Source organism: Delphinus delphis, chromosome 13 (genome assembly GCF_949987515.2).
Source record: "Delphinus delphis chromosome 13, mDelDel1.2, whole genome shotgun sequence".
Taxonomy (NCBI): domain Eukaryota; kingdom Metazoa; phylum Chordata; class Mammalia; order Artiodactyla; family Delphinidae; genus Delphinus; species Delphinus delphis.
Window position 1 is genome coordinate 43,804,773 of NC_082695.1, and position 20,175 is coordinate 43,824,947.

Sequence of the window (20,175 nt, forward strand, 5' to 3'; positions counted from 1 at the left end):
TGGTAATTGCAGGTTGCTATTTATGTTGACCAGAGTTGGAGGAGTTTACTTAGCGAGATGTCTAAGCATGCGGACCACCAATGCAAAACACACAGGAAAATCACTCTTCACATCCAGCCGAAAAACGGCTTAGATGCTCTCTGCTGATATTGCAGCATGGTTGTTATTTCCTAGTGTCAGACACACTGCCGGTGACAGAATGAAAATTTATGATTGCAGTTATTTTATTTCAAGTAATGTGCTCCCACAAGAGATTTTTTTCTAGTTCAGTGGAGTGGAAGTTAAATATTCAAGACTAACTATTATTTTCTAAAGCCCTAAATGTTTCTGCTTGTAAACAGGTATGCACAAAATACTCATAGTGACAATCATTGAGAGATTTTTTTTAATCATAGGGGGGTTTGTTTGCCTTAGCGTCACCAATTCCCAAATGCGTCTAGTAACACACAAACCATGGTGTTAAGTGGGAAATAAAGAAGACCAACTCTAAGATAAACTTGTCACGAGACACATGGACAGGTAGGCTAGCTCTCACTCTTTCCTGGGTTATTGTATAATGGCTTTTTATCACCATCATCATCATCATCATCACTAAATTAGATATCAGAAACCTGCGTTCTAATTCCGGATCTATAGTTAACAATCTAAAGAACTGTACAGTCATGGGAAAAGCCTATTATTATGTCTCTGAGCTCCAATGTGCTTACCTGTAAAATGAGGGGGTTGGCAAGAAATGCTTTTAAAACAGAATAGAAAAATGCAACGTAAAAATGACGACCTAAACATATTAAAATTGATCCTAATTTACAAAAGGCAAGCAGAGAATACCACACGATAAAAAAGGAATGTTTTTCACCTGAGGGGAAGTAGGAAAATAAAAAACATTGTAAAATTCAATGGTAATGAGGATGGAGAAAAGAACTAACAGACCTTCAGCCCTGAAAAGAAGAGGTCTACAAAAATGCACCAAAAAAGTATATACGCTCTCCATTCCCTTTGACCTAGTAATTTTACTTTCGAACACAAATCCCCAAAGAAAATACCCCTACAGAAAAATCAGAGTTCGCTAAAAAAGAATCTCCACGGCAGCACAATATGTAAGAGAAAAACTGGAAACCACCTGTAAGTGCAAAAATAGAGGCACAGTTAAGTAAAATCTGGTTTTGCTAACAAAATGGAACAGAGAGAGGCCTAGATAACCATTTTTTTGAAGTACTGACCTCTTTTCAAAAGAGTAGAAATATTCAACATGATATAATGTGAAATGGGAAGGTTTATCACAGAATACATTTGCCCTCTTTATGACTTTACCAAAAACTCTGATGAAAACCGTAAGAGAAATTGGAGGGATAGCACTAGCTCATTGGGTCCAGTCTTTCTATGAAATTCATTACAACGGCAGAAAATAGAAGGGGCGGATGGGAGAAGAGGACGCTCTTTAGACTAGAGCCCGCTTTTCTAACGTGACTATAACGCTGTCTCTCTCTAGCCAATGCTTGATGTTTTTCAAGCACCTTCACAAAGATTGTGACTTCACTGTTTGAAAAAGAATCAGCTTGCATGGCACTTACACACCCAAATGTTAAACTTTTGTACAAAGTCTAGTGCACCAGGAACGTACACTATGAAACCAGCCTATACATACGGTTGGACTACTGTCCTCCTTTCCCCAAATGTCATCAGTGGGAAATTAAAGGAAGCATCAAGAGTTAGGAGTCGTGACTTCAACAGGTTTTTAGACTCTAATGTCAACCTTAACATGGTAGAACCTGCCATGAGGCAAATGCCTTGGAAAACTGTTGCATATTTCTTATGCACAATTACTTCTTTCCTTGAACACTGTAAATCATAAAACCATGGCAAAAGTGATCACTCTGGTTGGTCTTGCAATAGATTCCTCTCAGCTTTAGAATATACATGGTGAATGGACTTAGCGCAGAACGTAGAATTCGTGAATATAATTATGGTATGGTATTTATTTGGGTTCAGTGGACACACCCAACTTTGGATTATCATCTCACTAAAAGCTCCAAAAAGACAGAAAAGGTAAAAAAAAAAAAAAATAACTAGAATTCTTCTAAGTAACAATTCTCCCAAATAAATATAACCGGTGACAACACTCTTGTAAAAAGGAATGTTGATGTTTCACAAAAGCCCTCCTCCTTCCAAAAAAACCCGTTTTTTCTAGGAATCAATACTATGAACTTTACGTTTCACACATTGAGATGCTGGTGTTCTTTAACATATTCTATGAATGATAAAGAAAAAAAATAATGGTGTATCAGAAGAGAAACAGTTTTATCAAAAAGGCTAAAAGATAAAAATGGTAATAACTGGGCATACGGAAAGCGCAGAAATTCTACCAGAGACTGTCATACACACTCCCCTCAGAGATGGCTAGAGCACAAAGTCAGAAGTATTTTCAATCTTTTATATTTACAAGTCCAGCGAAGTTCCAAGTTTCTAGGTTATACTAAAATGACACTGGCAATCAGCTGTGTCCGGTTTCTACTGTCACCAGCATTACCTAATAACTAAAAAACAGGCTTTCATTTTCAAAACTATTCAGCATGCCAATGTATTTCATCTTAAATCAATGGCTTCTAGAGACAGACCGTGTGTTTATTTGTAATCAGCAAATTTCAACAAGCTTTTAGAAGGAGAAAGTAGGAGAAGGAATTATCCATTTAAAAATGTATCTCAAAAATAAAATGCAACAAATTCCACTGACATTTTTGCTCTGCCTGAATTATTCTTTAGAATCATATCAATATATTTTTTCAGCATTCAAATAATATTTAAGGTCACATAGGTCCTAGGATGCCGCATAATAATTTATAGATTTAAAGAAAATGACAAATGTGCAGAACTCTGAAACTTGTATTAAGTAAAAAAAACTACACACTTTGATTTGAATTAAACCTCTATCGCATCAACCATTAACCACTAGATGAGATAGCAATTCAGCATTGAGACAGACTGATTTAACATTTACTCATTAAAATACCACGTGATGAGGCAGGGACGGGAGGATGTCTTTAAATAAGAAATCAACTTCAGAAAGATCACATAGGTGTAAGCAAATCACAATCAGAACAGAAATTAAAATAAAAGATGACCTGCACCACAGATGCTTAGTAGGGTCCATTTACATTTCAAAGTCCTCTGTCTATGGTATTCTTAAGTATGGTACCACTAAGGTTTGTCAGAGCTACAGAGACACTTCAATTAAGGCTGTGTGGTAGAGTCCCGTGTAAATTAATTAGTTGAGGTCGCTCAGATTTTCTAAAAGCGACTGTCTAAAACAGGCTCAGAGAGATGCACGATTTGTGGGAAATTAGAACCTAAATACAACTTCTTAATCAATTCTTCTTGCTTTCCTATTTCAATGACATTTTGAGTAATGATAAATAAGTCCATGAAAATATTACTACCCAAAATTTTATTTGCTTTCAATTAGAGGTAACAGAAGGGACTTTGAATTTTGCTTTTGATTTCAAGTTTTATTTCAGATTTAATCTAGACTTATTGGCAAGAGATTTCATATGATAACAGTGATGACTTTGATCCATATTTAGATAGAAGATGAGTCTATATTGGAAACTCACATATATTACAACTAAAGCAGCTATCTAGTAATTTCTATAAACAATGGCATAATAAAAATATGGATTTCATGCTCCTGTCTTGAGACTTTCTTTACCTACTAAATCTGTTCATTATAATTTTGCTAAATATTAAAGTTTGACATGTCTCAGCAGAGATAATATTATAGTCATTTCTTTGATTCAAAATACTAAGTAGATGACAGCTGTAAATAATTTTTAAAAGCAGTAGGATCAGATATTTGGTAAATATGATTTTTCAACATAAGTAAAATGTAGGCAGAAAATTGTAAAAATTAATTGTGTGATGGTTTCCACTGTAAATGAAAAATGAAAGCTCTCTGACGTTTTCAAGAGATCGGGAGCCTTCCAGTTACGTACATAAGAGATTCGTGAGCTCTTCTGTAATCCTAAAATAAAGTCCCTACAGCTTCATTATAGGGACAGTGAAAAGTTCATACTTATTGTACAGTAGAGATCATTTAGAGACTTTTTTAACTGCAGCATGGAACAGTCTTTCAAGAGCACAGACGCTGTGTGTACAAATGTATCTTTTGAGATCCTACCATTGAGAAGAGGCTGTCCTTCGAGCACATCCTGGGACAAGACTGCACTGTAAACATCTTCAGGAAATCCAGTCTTGCATAATGCGATCTCACCAGAAGCCTCCACAGACGCCTGCAACACAAGAAAAAAAATGTGCGCGGTGATTGCCACCTCCTTCAACAGAGAAACATCCCACTTGGCATAAAGCCTTGCTTTTCCCACTAGTTTGTACAAATAACCCCTTTGTTTTCAGAGTGGTTGCGATTAGAGTGTAGAGGCCAAAGGGTTAATCTTTTTGATAACTAGGGTAGAAGAAACAAATCCCACTTGTCCAGTAAAATCTAAATAATGCACATTCCAGGTTCTTCTAAGGACTGAACATTTCCATCAAAATGGTCACTGTGAATGAAAAACTCTCAAGTGAAGCAGGAGGTGTGGGGACAGCCCGAGAGTTTTGAGCCTCCACAAATCACCTTCACTAACTTAACTTCGCAAGAAACATGTGTACGTTTGAGTATATTGATTTCTATATTCTCGTCTAATCCTCTATGAAGTTTGTTTCAATATACCCTTGAATTAAAAAGCAAAATTGCAATATATTTACTGAAGGATATAGAGTGTCTCATACCAAGTAAAACCAGCCAATCGAAAGTATATATTTCTCTAGACTCACAGACACAGATAGAAAACAAACTTATGGTTACCAAAGGGGAAAGGCAGGGGAAGGATAAATTAGGAATTTGGGATTAACAGATACACACTACTATATATAAAATAGATAAAAAACAAGGACCTACTGTATGGCACAGGGAACTATATTCAATATCTTCTAATAACCTATAAGGGAAAAGAATCTGAAAAAGAATATATATATATATATATATATATATATATATATATATATATATATATATATATATATATATATAAAAAACTGATCACTTTGCTGTACACCTGAAACTAACACAACATTGTAAGTCAACTATACTTCAGTTAAAAAAAAAAAGTGTATCTTTCTCTAATTTGATCAAGGGCAAGAACACATTAAAAATGTAAATAAAAATTAATATAATTATGTTTCCTTTTTATACTTAAAAATGAGAAAGTCACTATCTCTTGCCGTTTTCTTCTGTCTCATCACATACACAGCTAACTTCCCAGTGGGCTGAAATCTCCGTCATGCCAAGTGCTATCCACCTGCCGCCACCGTCCCCACCCCAAGTTAATTTCCCTACTTCCTACTGACATCATCACAGGATGATTAAGCCTCAGTAGAACTCATGCAGCATTTACGTTAATTATAAAAATCTTTACCCGGCCCTGATGGGGATCCAAATACAGGAGGAAGAGAGTGGACAGAAGCTGCCTGAAGGAGGGATTTTAAAAGCTCCAGGACCAGCCTTAGGAGAAGTCTGCGCTGGGGAGGAGAACAAGAAATTGGGACGAAGGAGAAAGGGAGGCCCCAGAAATAGGGAGACCTCAAAACAGTTGTCTGAATGAAGCCATACAGCACAGCTTCGCAACTACAGGACTTCCTGGATGATGCATGGGAAGTACTGCAAATACTGAAGTTGCAAGGATCCAGACTAATCTAGTATTTAAAGGATTCTTTTCAGATCCGAGAAAATCAAGAGAAAAGGACATTTGGACTTTGTTACATCTCACACAGTATCTAATCTCAAAACCGTATTTGGAGCAACAGTGAGATATTAGGTCAGACCCAACAAATTAGCAAACAATATTAAGTCTGTTAAGGGCAAGAGAAGATTGTCTCGAGTCAAGGATACAGAACAATCAACCCCCTTACACAGGTATCACCTTAGAGTGCAATTCGGAAACTCCTAGTAAAGGTAAAAGTAGACATATCCTACATGGCAGGTATATTCCCTGGGAAACTCTCCCATGGGTGCCCCAGTCAACGTGTGCAGCAATGTTCACTGCAGCATGGTTGTAACTGCAGGACCTAGAAACTACCTAAACGCCCATCAATAGGAGAAATGGACCAATAAATTTTCACTTAGTCAAAAAAAAGCATTAAAGTGGAAGAATTGGAGCTACATCTATCCACGAGGTTCCATCTCAAAACAAATACTCAGTTTCTTTAACTTTCAAGTAAGGTTGAAAAAGAAATTTAATTATAAATCAACCTAGGAACGACTATTATCTTTAGTAAGTTCAGAAATCTATTCATACGACATTCCACATTCAGACTGGCAACAAGGTGCACTGCAGTCTAAATCGTGCAAACAAAACCCAAAAATCCAAAGCATGATTGATGACTGTTTTTATATATAAGGTATGAATTCAAAGGCTAATGTACAACATACATATGTAGTAAGAATATAAAAATATACAAAGTAGCGATAAGCACCAAATTTAGGAGAGTCGCTACCCCAGGGGAAGGTGAGTCAGGAAAAGCATCAGGAAGAATCCTACAGGCAGCTTTGATTTTATTTGTCATAATTCATTTCTTTCTAAAAGAATCTAAAGCAAACAGGGTAAAATGTGAAGGTGTGCACAGACATGTGGGTGCAAAGTATATCATTCCCTGTATACCCTGCCTGCTCTACGTATTTCAAAGTGAGAAAGAGAAAATCGCTAGGACTCTCTGAGAAGTAAGAACTTGGGCTTCCAACAGCCATCGAGTTTGGGACACAGGGTGATATTTTGCTACTTGCCAGCTGCAACCATCCACGCATTTATACTGGCCCTGGCACAGAGCAAGCGCTTCTAGTTAACTTTTAGCTAACTAGAACAAACAAAGGGAAGTCCCAAGTTCGCCATATAAGTTGGACCAATGTGTTCTAAATCTGTGTCCCAGTGACAGGTTAGGGGTTAAGGGGCCTTTTTACCTCCAGCCTTCCCGCTACAGAGGGGAGCCATGGTGGGGATCCAACCCCAAGAGGTAGATGGGAACAGAGCTCGGAGGGGGCAGCAGGCCAGAGACAAACAAGGGTCACATTCCATCCTGTGGGTGGTAGGGTTAGGGCGGTGTGTGGTTTTCTAGGTGAACTCTCAGAGGGCAATGAAATCTACAGACTAGAGGAAAACTGTCATCTCTTCTTTTTTTTTTTTTTGCGGTACGCGGGCCTCTCACTGTTGTGGCCTAACAAATGCTGGCTACCAATATTAAACAGCCATGGGCGTCCTGTATTACTTTATGAGATTTTCATATTTTTAAACAACTGAAACTTTTCTGAAGTCTTCTTCCCCAAGACAAAATGGACCCACAAAATAACATGCTATTATTATTCTATAATGTGTTTTCTTTTTCTTTCTTTTTTTTTTTTTTTTTTGCGGTACGTGGGCCTCTCACTGCTGTGGCCTCTCCCGTTGCGGAGCACAGGCTCCGGACGCGCAGGCTCAGCGGCCATGGCTCACGGGCCCAGCCGCTCCGCGGCATGTGGGATCTTCCCGGACCGGGGCACAAACCCGTGTCCCCTGCATCGGCAGGCGGACTCTCAACCACTGCGCCACCAGGGAAGCCCTTATAATGTGTTTTCTTAAATACAGGCTCCATAAAATTATTCAAGTATGTATTTCTCCCTATTACTTTATTATTAATTTCCCCTCTTAATATTCAGTCCAGGAATAACAAAAGTAACATGTTCCTAAAGCAGACAGGAAGCACTGAAATGAATACAATCGCCAAACAGGTCTTTTGTAGATGCGTGGATATCTCATCCAATGCTCACAGCAACCTTACAAAACAGGGGCTGGGACCAAGTCCGGGATCATGCGAGACCCCGGAGCTGGTGACACAACCCACCCAGGGAAGCCAGCTCCAACTCATGAAGCCTCTAGTGCCAACAGCTTTTTGGACATTGAAAGTTTTGTAGTCTCACCCATAATGCTTCAACGTTCTCCAACATTCATTCTCAACCCGGGGTGGTACTGCCCCCTCGGGACATCTGGCAACATCTGGACACATTTGTCATTGAAACTGGAAGAGGTGACGCCACTGGCTTTTAGTGGCCAGAGGCCAGGGATGCTGCCAACCATTACACAATGCCCAGGACAGCCCCTACCACAGAGAATTATCCAGCCCCAGATGTCAATAGGGCCAATGTTGTGACACCCTGCTCCACAGTGACACAGAAAACCAGTGACCACTACCCTTAACACCCCCAGCAGTGCAGAGGTCACTCTATCCCAACAGCCCACGAAACTCTTACTGGAACGTTCTCCTTTTCCGAAAGCCCAAAGCCAGCTCCTGTGGCTTCCCCACCCCCGACACTAACTCATCACTGCGGGGACCAGGGGGAGGGCTCCAGAAGTTCAAAGAGAGGAAACCTCCTCTCAAAAAGTTCCGTGTACAAGGAGTGGGCAGTGAATCGCATGCATTTTCCTAACTTGAATAATGAACTCGGCTCTGCTGCCGAAGTGCAAAAGTGGGCAATCAGTAGATGAATAAACGTGGCTCTGGTCATTCAAATAAAACTTCATTCATGGACATCAAAATTGAAATTTCATATAGTTTTCAAGGGTCAAAAGTTATTATTACGATTTTTTAAAAAGCATTTTAAAATGTGGAAAAGATTCTTGGCCATACAAACTCAGGCAGCAGGACTGAAGTTTGTGGATCCCTGGAATAGGATGCTAAATTTTATAAAACACTGCCATCTCGCTTAATTCTCACAATAGCCCCCGAGGGGACTGTAATTATCCGAATTTTACAAATAAGCAAACAGATTCTCCCTCAGAGGTGAATACCCAAGACCTCACCTCCAGGAAGAGGAAACGGCAAGATTCTAATCCTCTAGTCTTGCCAAGTAGGACAAATAGTTACAATTCTTTGCAGAAACATGTATTAAGTGTCCACTTGCCAGGGGAAACAGAAGGAAACACAGCCCTGCACTTAGGAAGTTCAAGGCTTCAAGTGAGAGCAAAATAGAGATAATTGCAATAGAAAGTGGCAGTGAGAGGTAGAGGGATGCAGAGGGCATGGGGAGAGCCCAGGGCAGGGATCTGGGGGCCTCCCAAGCCGAGCCCAGGAGGAGTCAGGCAGTGGGGTGGGGGGCGGTGGGCAGGGAAGCCATCCCAGGCAGTCACTGCTTGAGCCAGAACAAGGCAGCAAGAAACAGCACACTGCCTGGGGAATTACAATGAGTTCAGTGTCACGGGAGTCCAAGAAGCAAGGCAGGGAGTCAAAAGTTGAGGCTGGAGAGTTAGACAGTGTTAGATCATAGATGGCTGGGGGCTTGGGGTTATCCTGTTGGCTGTGGGGAGCCAGGCACACATTTTCAGCACAGGCAGATTGTGTTTGATAGAGAATTCTCTGATGCTTCGTGGGAAATGTGTGTGTTTTGTTGGGGGGCAACAAGTGACAGGTTGGCGACAAGTTAGGGCACAGACTTGAATCAGGCAGGGGCTGCAGGAATGAGAAAGGGACGATTGTATCAATACGCAGACAGTTAAAATTGATTCCTCGGCAGGGACTCGAGTGGGAGGGAGGGGAGGGAGGGAGGAAGGAGGTTCTGCCCTCCTCCTCCGTGTTTCCAGCTGAGTGACCGTGGACATGAGTGGCACAAGCTAAGAAAGATAATCGCAAAATTATAACATCCGGAACAAAGTGCTAAAGCAGCAGAATGGGATGATAAATCTGCCTGTAGAAATCAAAGAAGACTCCATAGCTGCAGTGACATTTAGGCTCTGCCTTTAAAGATGATTAAAATTTTGCCAGGAGAAAGAGGAGGAAGTGGAAAAGGGCATCCCAGGCAAAAGGTACAGCAGAGACAAAGGCCTTGTTGATTTATATTGAGCGCGCAGTCAACCCAAACAACCCAGGTCTTTTTTACCAGGCAACTGTTAAGTAGTGGCTTCCAGTATCTTTGCTCTGACTTGGGGCCCTGAGGGGCAGCAATTACATTTAACCCTCCAAGACTTGATCTCGATAAATTAATACTCCCATCCAGATTTAGTCATTCCTCCCGGCTGTCTGGATCACCCCAATGTCTTCATAATGATGCTACTCTGATGTTAAAGACAGGGCATGACACATGCCCAGGCATGGCCCTTCCCACTGACCCAGAGCCATAAACCAGGCTCTTAAGAGGGACAGCCCAGACTTTCAACACGCCAGACTGCCTGAGTTTGAATCCTGCCCATCACTTACTATCTGTGAGACCTCAGAAGTCCCAGTTCCCCCATGTGTGCAATACGTATATTGAGATAGCACCCACGCACAGGGCGGGTGTGAGGATTAAGTGAGATCACGTGTGTAAAGCACTTAGAATAGTGTCTGGCACGTGGTTATTCAGTGTATTAGCCCTGAGTAACATCAGTATTGATACTATGATGACAACACGATTCTACCTCGTACATCTGTCCTAAAGCCCAGTCATTCCCAACTTACTCAGCATAGCAAGTAATCTGGGACATTCACCAAAAATTGATTCCTGGGTCCCAACCCAAGACTCACTAACACAGAATCTTAAGAGCTGTGGTGGATAAATCAGTATGTTTAACAAGTGTCCGTGCAGCACTGGGCAGCCACACATCCAACCCAATACCTCCATCTCCCCAAACCTTTCTGAACTCCAGATATCGGCATGCCTGCCTTTCCGCCCTAGTCTCCAAGTTGAATAACTTTGCAACAAAAGGGAATAAAGAAACAATTATTTTTTTCTGTTCTGAACAAGTCCATGCTGTTTCCTAGTTACTGTGTACATCTGAAAATGAAAATTGCAAGCCAAACTTTCCTCATTACTGGCTGCAGAATTCTGCCCCAGGTCAGCATGGGGCCCTCTATTCTTTTGTTTGAACACCACATTTTCTGGATTTGGCTTTTTTTTTTTTTTTTTTTTTGCGGTACGCGGGCCTCTCACTGTTGTGGCCTCTCCCGTTGAGGAGCACAGGCTCTGGACGCGCAGGCTCAGCGGCCACGGCTCACGGACCCAGCCGCCCCGTGGCATGTGGGATCCTCCCGGACCGGGACACGAACCCGTGTCCCCTGCATCGGCAGGCGGACTCTCAACCACTGCGCCACCAGGGAAGCCCTGGCTTTTCTTTTAATTGGGACATTAACCCATCCCCAGTCCATTAGTAATTCCCCTGTTCTCCACAATTCTTCCAAGATGAAAGCAGTGGGCACGTCCTCCTGGCCCACCAGGATGAAATTCACACTGAGCAGAGGATCCCCACTCATTTAGTGCTGCTCTGCGTGCTCAATACAATCAGCTCACCTATCCTGAGTTTCAATTTCCTCTTACAAGTATTTGCTCTACTCTTCCCAGGCGGAAGATCGACCTCCTTGTCTAAAAAGGACAGAAGCATAATGGGAGCGGAGAAGTTCTGCGGGCCTGTTAGGATTGGTCTATCTGTTCCGGTTCTGAACCCACAGTGACATCGCTTTTTATTCTCGTTATGATTTTCCCATGGTCTCAGTACCACGAGCTTTCAAGCTGAGTCCACTACTCTTTGAGGTTCCTATTTCCGTGATTCTTTTTTATAGTCTTCCTTGGTCACTGGCTCTGCTTTCCAATTTCCTCCAAGTCACTCCTGAATCCAAGCTCTTAAAATATTCCACCGAAGCCAGAGCGGACCTTTCCATGCCCCTCTTCTTCCTGATCAAGATCATTCATGGTGACTGGCTCAACGTTTCACATCTGAAAGCAGCCCAAACCTAATGGAACCTTCCTCTTTTCTTTCTGGCTCTGAAGACAGCCTACCTAAAACCGAGGCTCTGCTGATTATCATAAACTCTTTAAGTTTAACCAATTGAATGTTTGGGTTCCCCCCCCCATACATTGATCTCTTCCTTTTTTCCCTTTCAGATGGTCAGAATCTACTAACAATTAAAGTACTGAGAAGGTAGATGATCAAATGCAGTCCACAAAGCTGGAAAACTCTTTTTGCTTTATATGTCTGTTCCCCTTATTCTTTACAGAAACAAAGGCAGGAATGTGTGTAGTAGTTAAGACCTGGGCCTCCAAGCAAACCTGCTTAGGTTTAAATCCTGGCTCCCCTCTGGCTACCTATGTGACCTTGACAAGCTTTATAATTCATCTGTGCCTCCACCTTTTCCATAATAATAATATGGAGAAGAAGAAGGGGGGGGGGGAGGAGAAGAAGAAGTACTGGTCTCCTAGGATTGCTTTGAGGCATAGCAACAACACCTGATTCACCATAAGACAAGGGTTAGCTATTGTCATGATATTGTTGGGGGTTTTTTTGTGAAGACTTTTATCTCTTTGCTACATAAATACCCGAGAAATATTTTTAAAGAATTTTGTGAAGTAGGAATACTGAAAAGAAACCAAGGTGATGCACTGTTGGTGGGTATGTAAATAGATACAGCCACTATGGAGAACAGTATGGAGGTTCCTTAAAAAACTAAAAACAGAATTACCATATGACCCAGCAAGCCCACTACTGGGCATATACCCAGAGAAAACCGTAATTCAAAAAGACATGCACCCCCAATGTTCACTGCAACACTATTTATAATAGTCAGGTCATGGAAGCAACCTAAATGCCCATCGACAGACGAATGGATAAAGATGTGGTATACATATACAATGGAATATTACTCAGCCATAAAAAGGAATGAAATTGGGTCAGTTTTAGAGACGCGGCTGGATCTAGAGACTGTCATACAGAGTGAAATAAGTCAGAAAGAGAAAAACAAATATCATATATTAACACATATATGTGGAATCTAGAAAAATGGTACAGATGAACCGGTTTGCAGGGCAGAAATAGAGACACAGAAGTAGAGAACAAACATATGGACACCAAGGGTGGGAAGTGGCGGGGGGTGGGGTGCTGGTGTGATGAACTGGGAGATTGGGATTGACATGTATACAGTGATACATATAAAATAGATAACTAATAAGAACCTGCTGTATAAAAAATTTAAAAAAAGAAAAAAAAAAGAAACCAAGGTGACAAAGAATAAAACTTCATTCACAAACATGTACAAAAGAAAACAAGTGAAATTCCTTTCATAACAGGTGATGTGTGGGTGTGGGTGGGTAGCGGTGGTGGTGGGGACAGCTCTGAGGATGCTTTTATTATGCCTGTATGTCTTCCAAACAATATAAGCAAATATAAGCAATTAGTGAAGACACTTTTAAAGCAGTTAGTGGGGTACATGGTAATAGAATAATGGAACCCTTCAAGACCAATTCTGCATGACTAATTTTTTTTTAATGTTTAAATCCAATTTATCACCATACATTTGCCAGATTCTCTACATTTCACAGGATTCCATCCATGACGTGGGAGGCTATGTTAAGAAGATTATTCAAGAGCTAGTGCCACTCCTTAAAGATCTTTCTCTGCATAAGTCATGCCACTGATGACACTTTGGATTTCATATCCCTGGAAATATACTTGAAACGTGCAGAAGTTTAACCCTGGACTTTGATATTTTTGTTTTGTCACGTACTGTCCTGGAGGGAGAGCACAGCGTTTTGAACGGGTTAACTCTTTCTTGCCTTCATAATACAACCTAGACCACCTTAGGTGCAGGGGTCACACTGCCCCCTGTGACCCACCTCGTGTCCATCTTTATTTCAATTCTTAGTACAGGTCCTTGAATATCTCTGGTATCAGTACTTTTATTTTTTTCTGATTTTCATTTCTTTTAATCAAGTAAGGACAAAGAGAGTCAAACAGCAGTGTTGATGCTGGTCCAGGAACCTGACAACCATGGTGACCTTGAACTCTGAGCTGGAGGACAGCACTGCAGTACAAACGCTTGACAGACAAAAATCAGAGTGCCTCATCGGAGGTGCAGTTTAGAGTGTGGACTTCTCAGGAGTTGAACCTATCAGACCTTAGGCCACATACAAACATGTAGCAAGTCACGTCCACAGAGGTCTGTGCAGTCGCTGATCTCTTCAGCCCCTGTGAGGGGAGGCTTCCTAGGCATCAAGACTTTGTGGAGTGGAGTCTCAAAAGATAGACAGGAGTTTACAATAAGCATCTGGATGTTTAACGTCAGGGGTAGCAACGCTACACCTACAGACTGACTCGGCTTATAGAAGTATAACACAATCCTGAGACAGTGGCTCAGGCAGTTATGCAATTAAACTGCCACTGAAAGTTCCAGAAGTGCCTACAGCAGCAATTCCAGTAGACGTGGCCAATCCTGGCTTTGATTGATTTTGCCCCATCAACTCATTACACTCAGCAGAGACTGCAACATGCTTTTACACAAGGTTCAAAATGCCATCAAGTAGTAGAGTACGTGGCATCAGACTGTGGCTATAATCAACTTGGAAATTAACTAAATACACTGAACGTTGGTGATTGCTAATATTTATCGAGTGCCTAGGAACGGTGCTACAATGCTTTCCATGCATAGATCTCAACAATCTTCACAACCACCCTACAAAGTAGGTACTATTACTACTGCTGTTTCGCAGGCAAGGAAGCAAACTGAAGGGAAACCCCCATGAGGCATTTAGCTAGTCAATTTAGGGATGATATTCAAACCTACACCAAAAGGCTTTGGGGACCACTGTTAGCCACTGCCCCATCTCACACACACACACACACAGGCACACACACACACACACACAAACCATCAGGAAGCATCCTCAGACACTGGCTAAGGGCTGGAAATTGTCCTATAAGAATTAAGACCAAGTGACAAATCTACCTGCTGCCATTGTGAATTTTTTCCTAAAATATGATTCTCAAATATGACTGTGACATACGTTAACAGAATAATTACAGTGTTTCTGTTCACCATGTGAAAAAAACGGAGAGAAGACATCAGGTCAAACTTTTATAAACAACTTGTTTTTTAAGTCACCCCACTCCCCGCCCTACCCGGCCCCCACCATAACCAACCCCAAACTCTTCTAAAAGCACACATGGAAAATGATCAGTAAATACCCACCATGGTGAGTGTATTCATTTTCTGTAGGTGATATATCGATGAGGGCTTAATTACAGCCTGTGATACACTCTTTGTACACTTTCTGTACCCCACACTCCTTGGTCTTCATGTACAATTACGTCTGTTTCATAAAACCTGGAACATGATTTCACTTTTTAAAAATGGTTACCAATGCTTCTAGTGCCTGTAACTCTGATTTAATTTGAATAGCTGGCCATGGTGATGATTTATCTCATTCTGAGTCCTTGATGAGATAATTATCAAGACAATTATACCATTATTCTTGTGAGAAAATCACATTCCCAGCACAGCCTCCAGAAATGTGCTGCCGTGAAGAGGGCTCTGTCAATAACGTCAGAGTTCCAAGCCATTCCTGAACCTGCTCCCAAAGCAGCACCCTGCCCGGCGGTGTTCTAGGTTAAGCCATGAAGAAGCCAGCGCACCAGCCCTGCATGCTAACCCACAGGTTACAGGGCTAATGCCACCAGTTTCAGGTTCAACTCGGGGGGACTGCAGACTAGCATTTCTTCCACCTATGGTTATCTTGAGTAGTTTAAGTCTGGCATTTGGACAATTGCACTGCATAACCTGTAGAGGGGGAGTGCATCTTCCCTTCTCGAAGCTTCTTTCCGTGTGGAAGGAACTCTGCTTCTCTAATACTCTCATCTTTTTCCACTCCACCTGTCAGTCAGACTGAACAGCAGTTCTCAAAGTGTGGTCTCGGGATCCCTATGGGTCCCCAAGATCCTTCCAGGGGAACTGAAAAGGCAACACTACTTCCATAATATAACAACATTCTTATCCTTTCCACTCGCATTCTCTCACGAGTGTCAAGTGGAGTTTTCCAAAGGGTGAGTGATGTGTCATACCTTCACAGAGTAAACACAGAAGCAGATACAGGAAACCCACCGTCTTCTACTAAGTCAGACATGGAGATGTGCAAAAATACAAAAGCACAATGCTACTCTTCCTACTAATTTCATTGTTCTGCTTTGGAAAATATAGTTATTTTTCATAAAAATTGGTATTTGTGTTACATAATGGGTTTAATACTTTTAAATGAATTAAATCAATACCATACAGTTTCCTCAGTTTAATTTCTAATATGCTAAACAACGGTAGATATTACCCACATTATAGAAGCTCATTAGGGCACTTAATGATTTTTAAGAGTGTAAAAGGGCCCTGAGACCAAGAAATGTGTGAACTGCTACTCTAGAGAGAAGAGGGATGAACTGAACTTATCTGAAGGCTGAATTCGAAATAACAATCTTGGCACCTGGTGCCCAGCTCTGCCCACCACTCCTCCCACCTGGGAGTCGCAGGCCCACAGAGAACAAGCGTGGTGATCTCATTTTCCACGCTGGGAGCTCACGGATCCCCTGCAGCACTTGTAGGTGGGGGGCAGCACCACCTGCAACTGAGTGAGCAGGTCTGTGGAATTCTGGGGTTCCATATGGGCAACAGACAAGCCCACGGATAAAGGCCATGCCTTCCAGCCCAGATCTCACCAGAACCATGGTGAGATTCTCCTTTCCTAACTGTTGACTCTCATGGCTTCTATTTCACTCTGTTCAGAACCTGGTTCAGGGAAGAGAGGTCCCATTTATTGGGCCCCTTCAAAGACTTAGGCATTTGGTGTACGCTCTGGAGACTTTGAGAAATAATAAAAAAAGGAATCCAGTGCTGGGGAGGAAAACAGTCCCGGAGGTACTGGGGCTCTGGGCAGGGGAGGAAGGGTGCTTTCCTAGGGCCCTGCCTGTTTTTCAACTTGGTGGTTTGTAGTCTTGATTGTGCAGTGTGGTGGGTTTTTATAGGTGGGCAGGCAGCTTTTAACATCAACAGGCTTTAGTTCCTAAACCACAGGGTATTTTGATCTTGATGTGTGACCACAACTTACGGTGGTTATTCTCTAGGAAAGTGCTTGTTTACAGAGGTAGGGCCCAGAGCAAAGACGGTGGACTTCAGGGAAGGCCATGGACCAAGGAGACAGGCCACGCGGTGACCACGGCCAAATGGCAAAGGCCTTTGGGTGAGGGCCGTAGCAGCATGGCCTTGGTAAAGGTCTGAGGCAGCTCAGGACTCCTGGGGGTGCCCGTGAATGAGCAGAGACAGCTGAGGCACAGAAAAAGGGGATTATTTCAACATCTCCTGCCTAAAGACTAGTGAGCAGAACAATATTTGCTATTTTTAAATGCAGTGAACTCAAGAGCCTTGTGGAGGTTCTCACTTCAAATTATGAATGACAGGTCTAGGAGGGCGGCACTGGATTGCCTGCCTCTAATTCCACTCTGCATTCGGAGGCCAAAGAAGGCACATCTTGGCTTCTTGTAACCTGACCACAGGCTCAAGGGCCAGCCTCCACCAAGCAGTCTGGACTGATCTTTATAAACTAAGGAGAAATCTTCCCCCGCACATGGCCTTTTTTGGCCAAAGCAACCCCACAGCAAGTGGTGAGAGACAGAAAACACCTGCTCCCAAGACAGTGCATCCCCCAGTCATCTACCCAACAGAACCCACGCTGGGGACAGTGGCGGGCTGACAGCCTCGAGGGGCTCACAGGGGAAGGCCAGGTAGAAGGTTTGAATGTGCTGGTTGCAAATCAAAATTCATCTGGGAGAGGCTCCCTGTGGGAGGTTAAATTTAGCATTCTGTATTTATCCGGGGGGAGGGGACCCACCTGTGCCTTCTGGGTTTTCTTTCAGGAAGCTGGCGTTTGAGATACTGCCACCTACGTGCAAGGTTCAGAAATACCCCCGGTGGTGATCCCCATCTTTTTGGAGGTGCCCTTCCTTCTCATCCAGCATATTCTGTCTCTGTAAGTCTCCATTTCCCCTTTGACCTCTGTGTTTAGTTCAAAGGTCACGACTTACAGACAACAGGCTTAGTCCCATTAGCATTGGGGAAAGACTCAACCAGGGAAGGTTCTTGCCACCCATGGTGAGTCCTTCCCTCAGATGTCACCTGCTTCCTATCATGGTCTTTGGGACATTTAAAAACAGGCTCTGGGGTCATAATGTCGCCTAGAAAAACTCGCCTAGGATCAGGATCGGTTTGCTTTCCAACTTTGTAGGCTGCACAGCTACAGGCATACGCAGCTTTACTGCACTCTGCAGGTATTGATTTTCTTTTTTACAAATGGAAGGTTTGTGGCAACTGTGCATTGTCAGATGACGGTTAGCATTTTTTAGCAATAAAGTCTTTTTTTTTGCTCTACGCGGGCCTCTCACTGTTGTAGCCTCTCCTGTGGCAGAGCACAGGCTCCGGATGCGCAGGCTCAGCGGCCGTGGCTCACGGGCCCAGCCGCTCCGCGGCATGTGGGATCTTCCCGGACAGGGGCACAAACTCGTGTCCCCTGCATCGGCAGGCGGACTCCCAACCACTGCGCCACCAGGGAAGCCCTGAAGTCTTTTTTGATGAAGGCATGTACATTGCGTTTGTAGACATAATGCTACTGCACACTTAAAAGACCACAGTATAGTGTACACAGAACTTTTATATGCACTAGGAAACCAAAAAGTTTGTGACTCCATTTACTACGGTATTTGCTTTATCACACTGCTCTGGAATCTAACACACAGTATTTCCGAGATGCGCCCGCGCTGCTGTGACCATCCTGCGTGCTGCACTAGGCTCGAGGATTCTTTATAAAGTAAAGCTATTGATCGTCCAGGACTTCATGAAGTTGGGAGCAAGACTGTCCTGAGAGAGTCCATCTCTCCCTCTGAGGGTGACTGCCACTCTTTGGGATGAGCACACACTTGATGGGTAAGAACATAATAAACTCAATGGTTAACGCAAACTCTGCGGAAGGCTTAGCGGAACCCTTACTCCCTCCTTCCACATAGAGCTACGGGAGCAACGTCCCACCTCCACCCACTCCCCAACCTCTGTCAACCTTTCTGGTCAGTTTGGATGAAACGACTGGGCACACAGAGCCTGGTCCCTTCCTCACCTCTTTTCTGTTGGATGCCCAGCCTCCTTCCACAGTGCAAATGTTGCTATGCTGTAGATGACCTTAAAACAGCAGGATCCCTAGGTGGGAAGCTGGCTCTCATCCAGCACCATTAAAGATGGGAGGCGGGTGCAGGGGGAGGGGAATTAATTCAGCGACCTATGTATGTTCTACCCTCGTCCTTCTCAGTAATAAAGGTTGTACTGTGGTTCTTTATCTGCTGACTCTTTTGTCTTATTCATCCAGAACTCAGATGGATAAGAAGCACTATTTATTAGGTCTCTTCAAAGACAACAAAATTACCAACAAGGTCTCAACATTACTGAATACTCAGAGGCCAAGGCTGAAGATCAAAAAGAAGCCAGGCCAAATAACATCCTGAGACCGCCAGCAGGGCCGCAAGACCACTAGGATGGCTGGACACTGAGGGTCTGAGAGCAGACAACCAAGTCTCTTCAAGTGCTCGGTGAAGCCCAAGTCCTGGGAACAGAGAATCACATGTGCCTCTGCATTGCTGGGTGTCTACAGTTCAGGGCCAAGCCGGCTTGAGGTCGGGAAAAACAGCAATTCACAGCACTGTCAACCAATCAGTTACCTGCATCTCTTAAAATCACCACTAGGGGTGGTTTGGCCAGAGACAGAAATCACCTACTTCCACAGCAGCCTAGCCTAATACTGGCTCAGTGTTAGATTTTCCCATTCATAAGGCCAAAGGTTGCTCCCTGGAATTGAGATCCTTGAAGACTTCATTCTAGAGTCCAAATTCTCCTCCAGGCTGCAATCCTACAAAACCTTGAATAGAAAGACTTATCTTGCTCCCACTGGGTCAGCTCTTGGAGACTCCCAAGGACCTGATTGTTACCAGGGCGGAAGAAATACTCAAACCCTGGGAGGTTCCTAGAGCTGTGCCTTTGGGTTAAGCCAGGCTGCATTCAGACTTTTGTAAAATGGATGATGATAATGATGCCGACTTATCTCAGGAAGCTGAGGTGAGGATTACATAAGACAATGCAGGCAGCCTGCTTGGCCTGGAACATAGTAAGCACTCCACAAATAATAGATTTAATCACGAGTGAGCTCTCCAGAAGGCTCACACTCCTTGGAAAGATACTATACAAACCATGACTGGAAACGTTAGGCAAAGAGAATGGGCAACAAATAGCAAGGCCAAGCTACAGACGAGTTACAAACTTCATTCCATGGACTAGGGCTCTGCA

At 43.0% G+C, this 20,175-nt stretch overlaps 1 protein-coding gene across 1 annotated transcript in view; it reads right to left on the bottom strand.

Moving 5' to 3' along the window:
• Positions 1–20,175, bottom strand: part of CDH2 (cadherin 2) — a 213,874-nt gene that overhangs the window by 179,555 nt on the left and 14,144 nt on the right. The window contains exon 2 of the mRNA XM_060028838.1: positions 4,172–4,283. Coding sequence (XP_059884821.1) covers positions 4,172–4,283 — 112 coding nt within the window. The remainder of the gene's footprint in view (positions 1–4,171; positions 4,284–20,175) is intronic.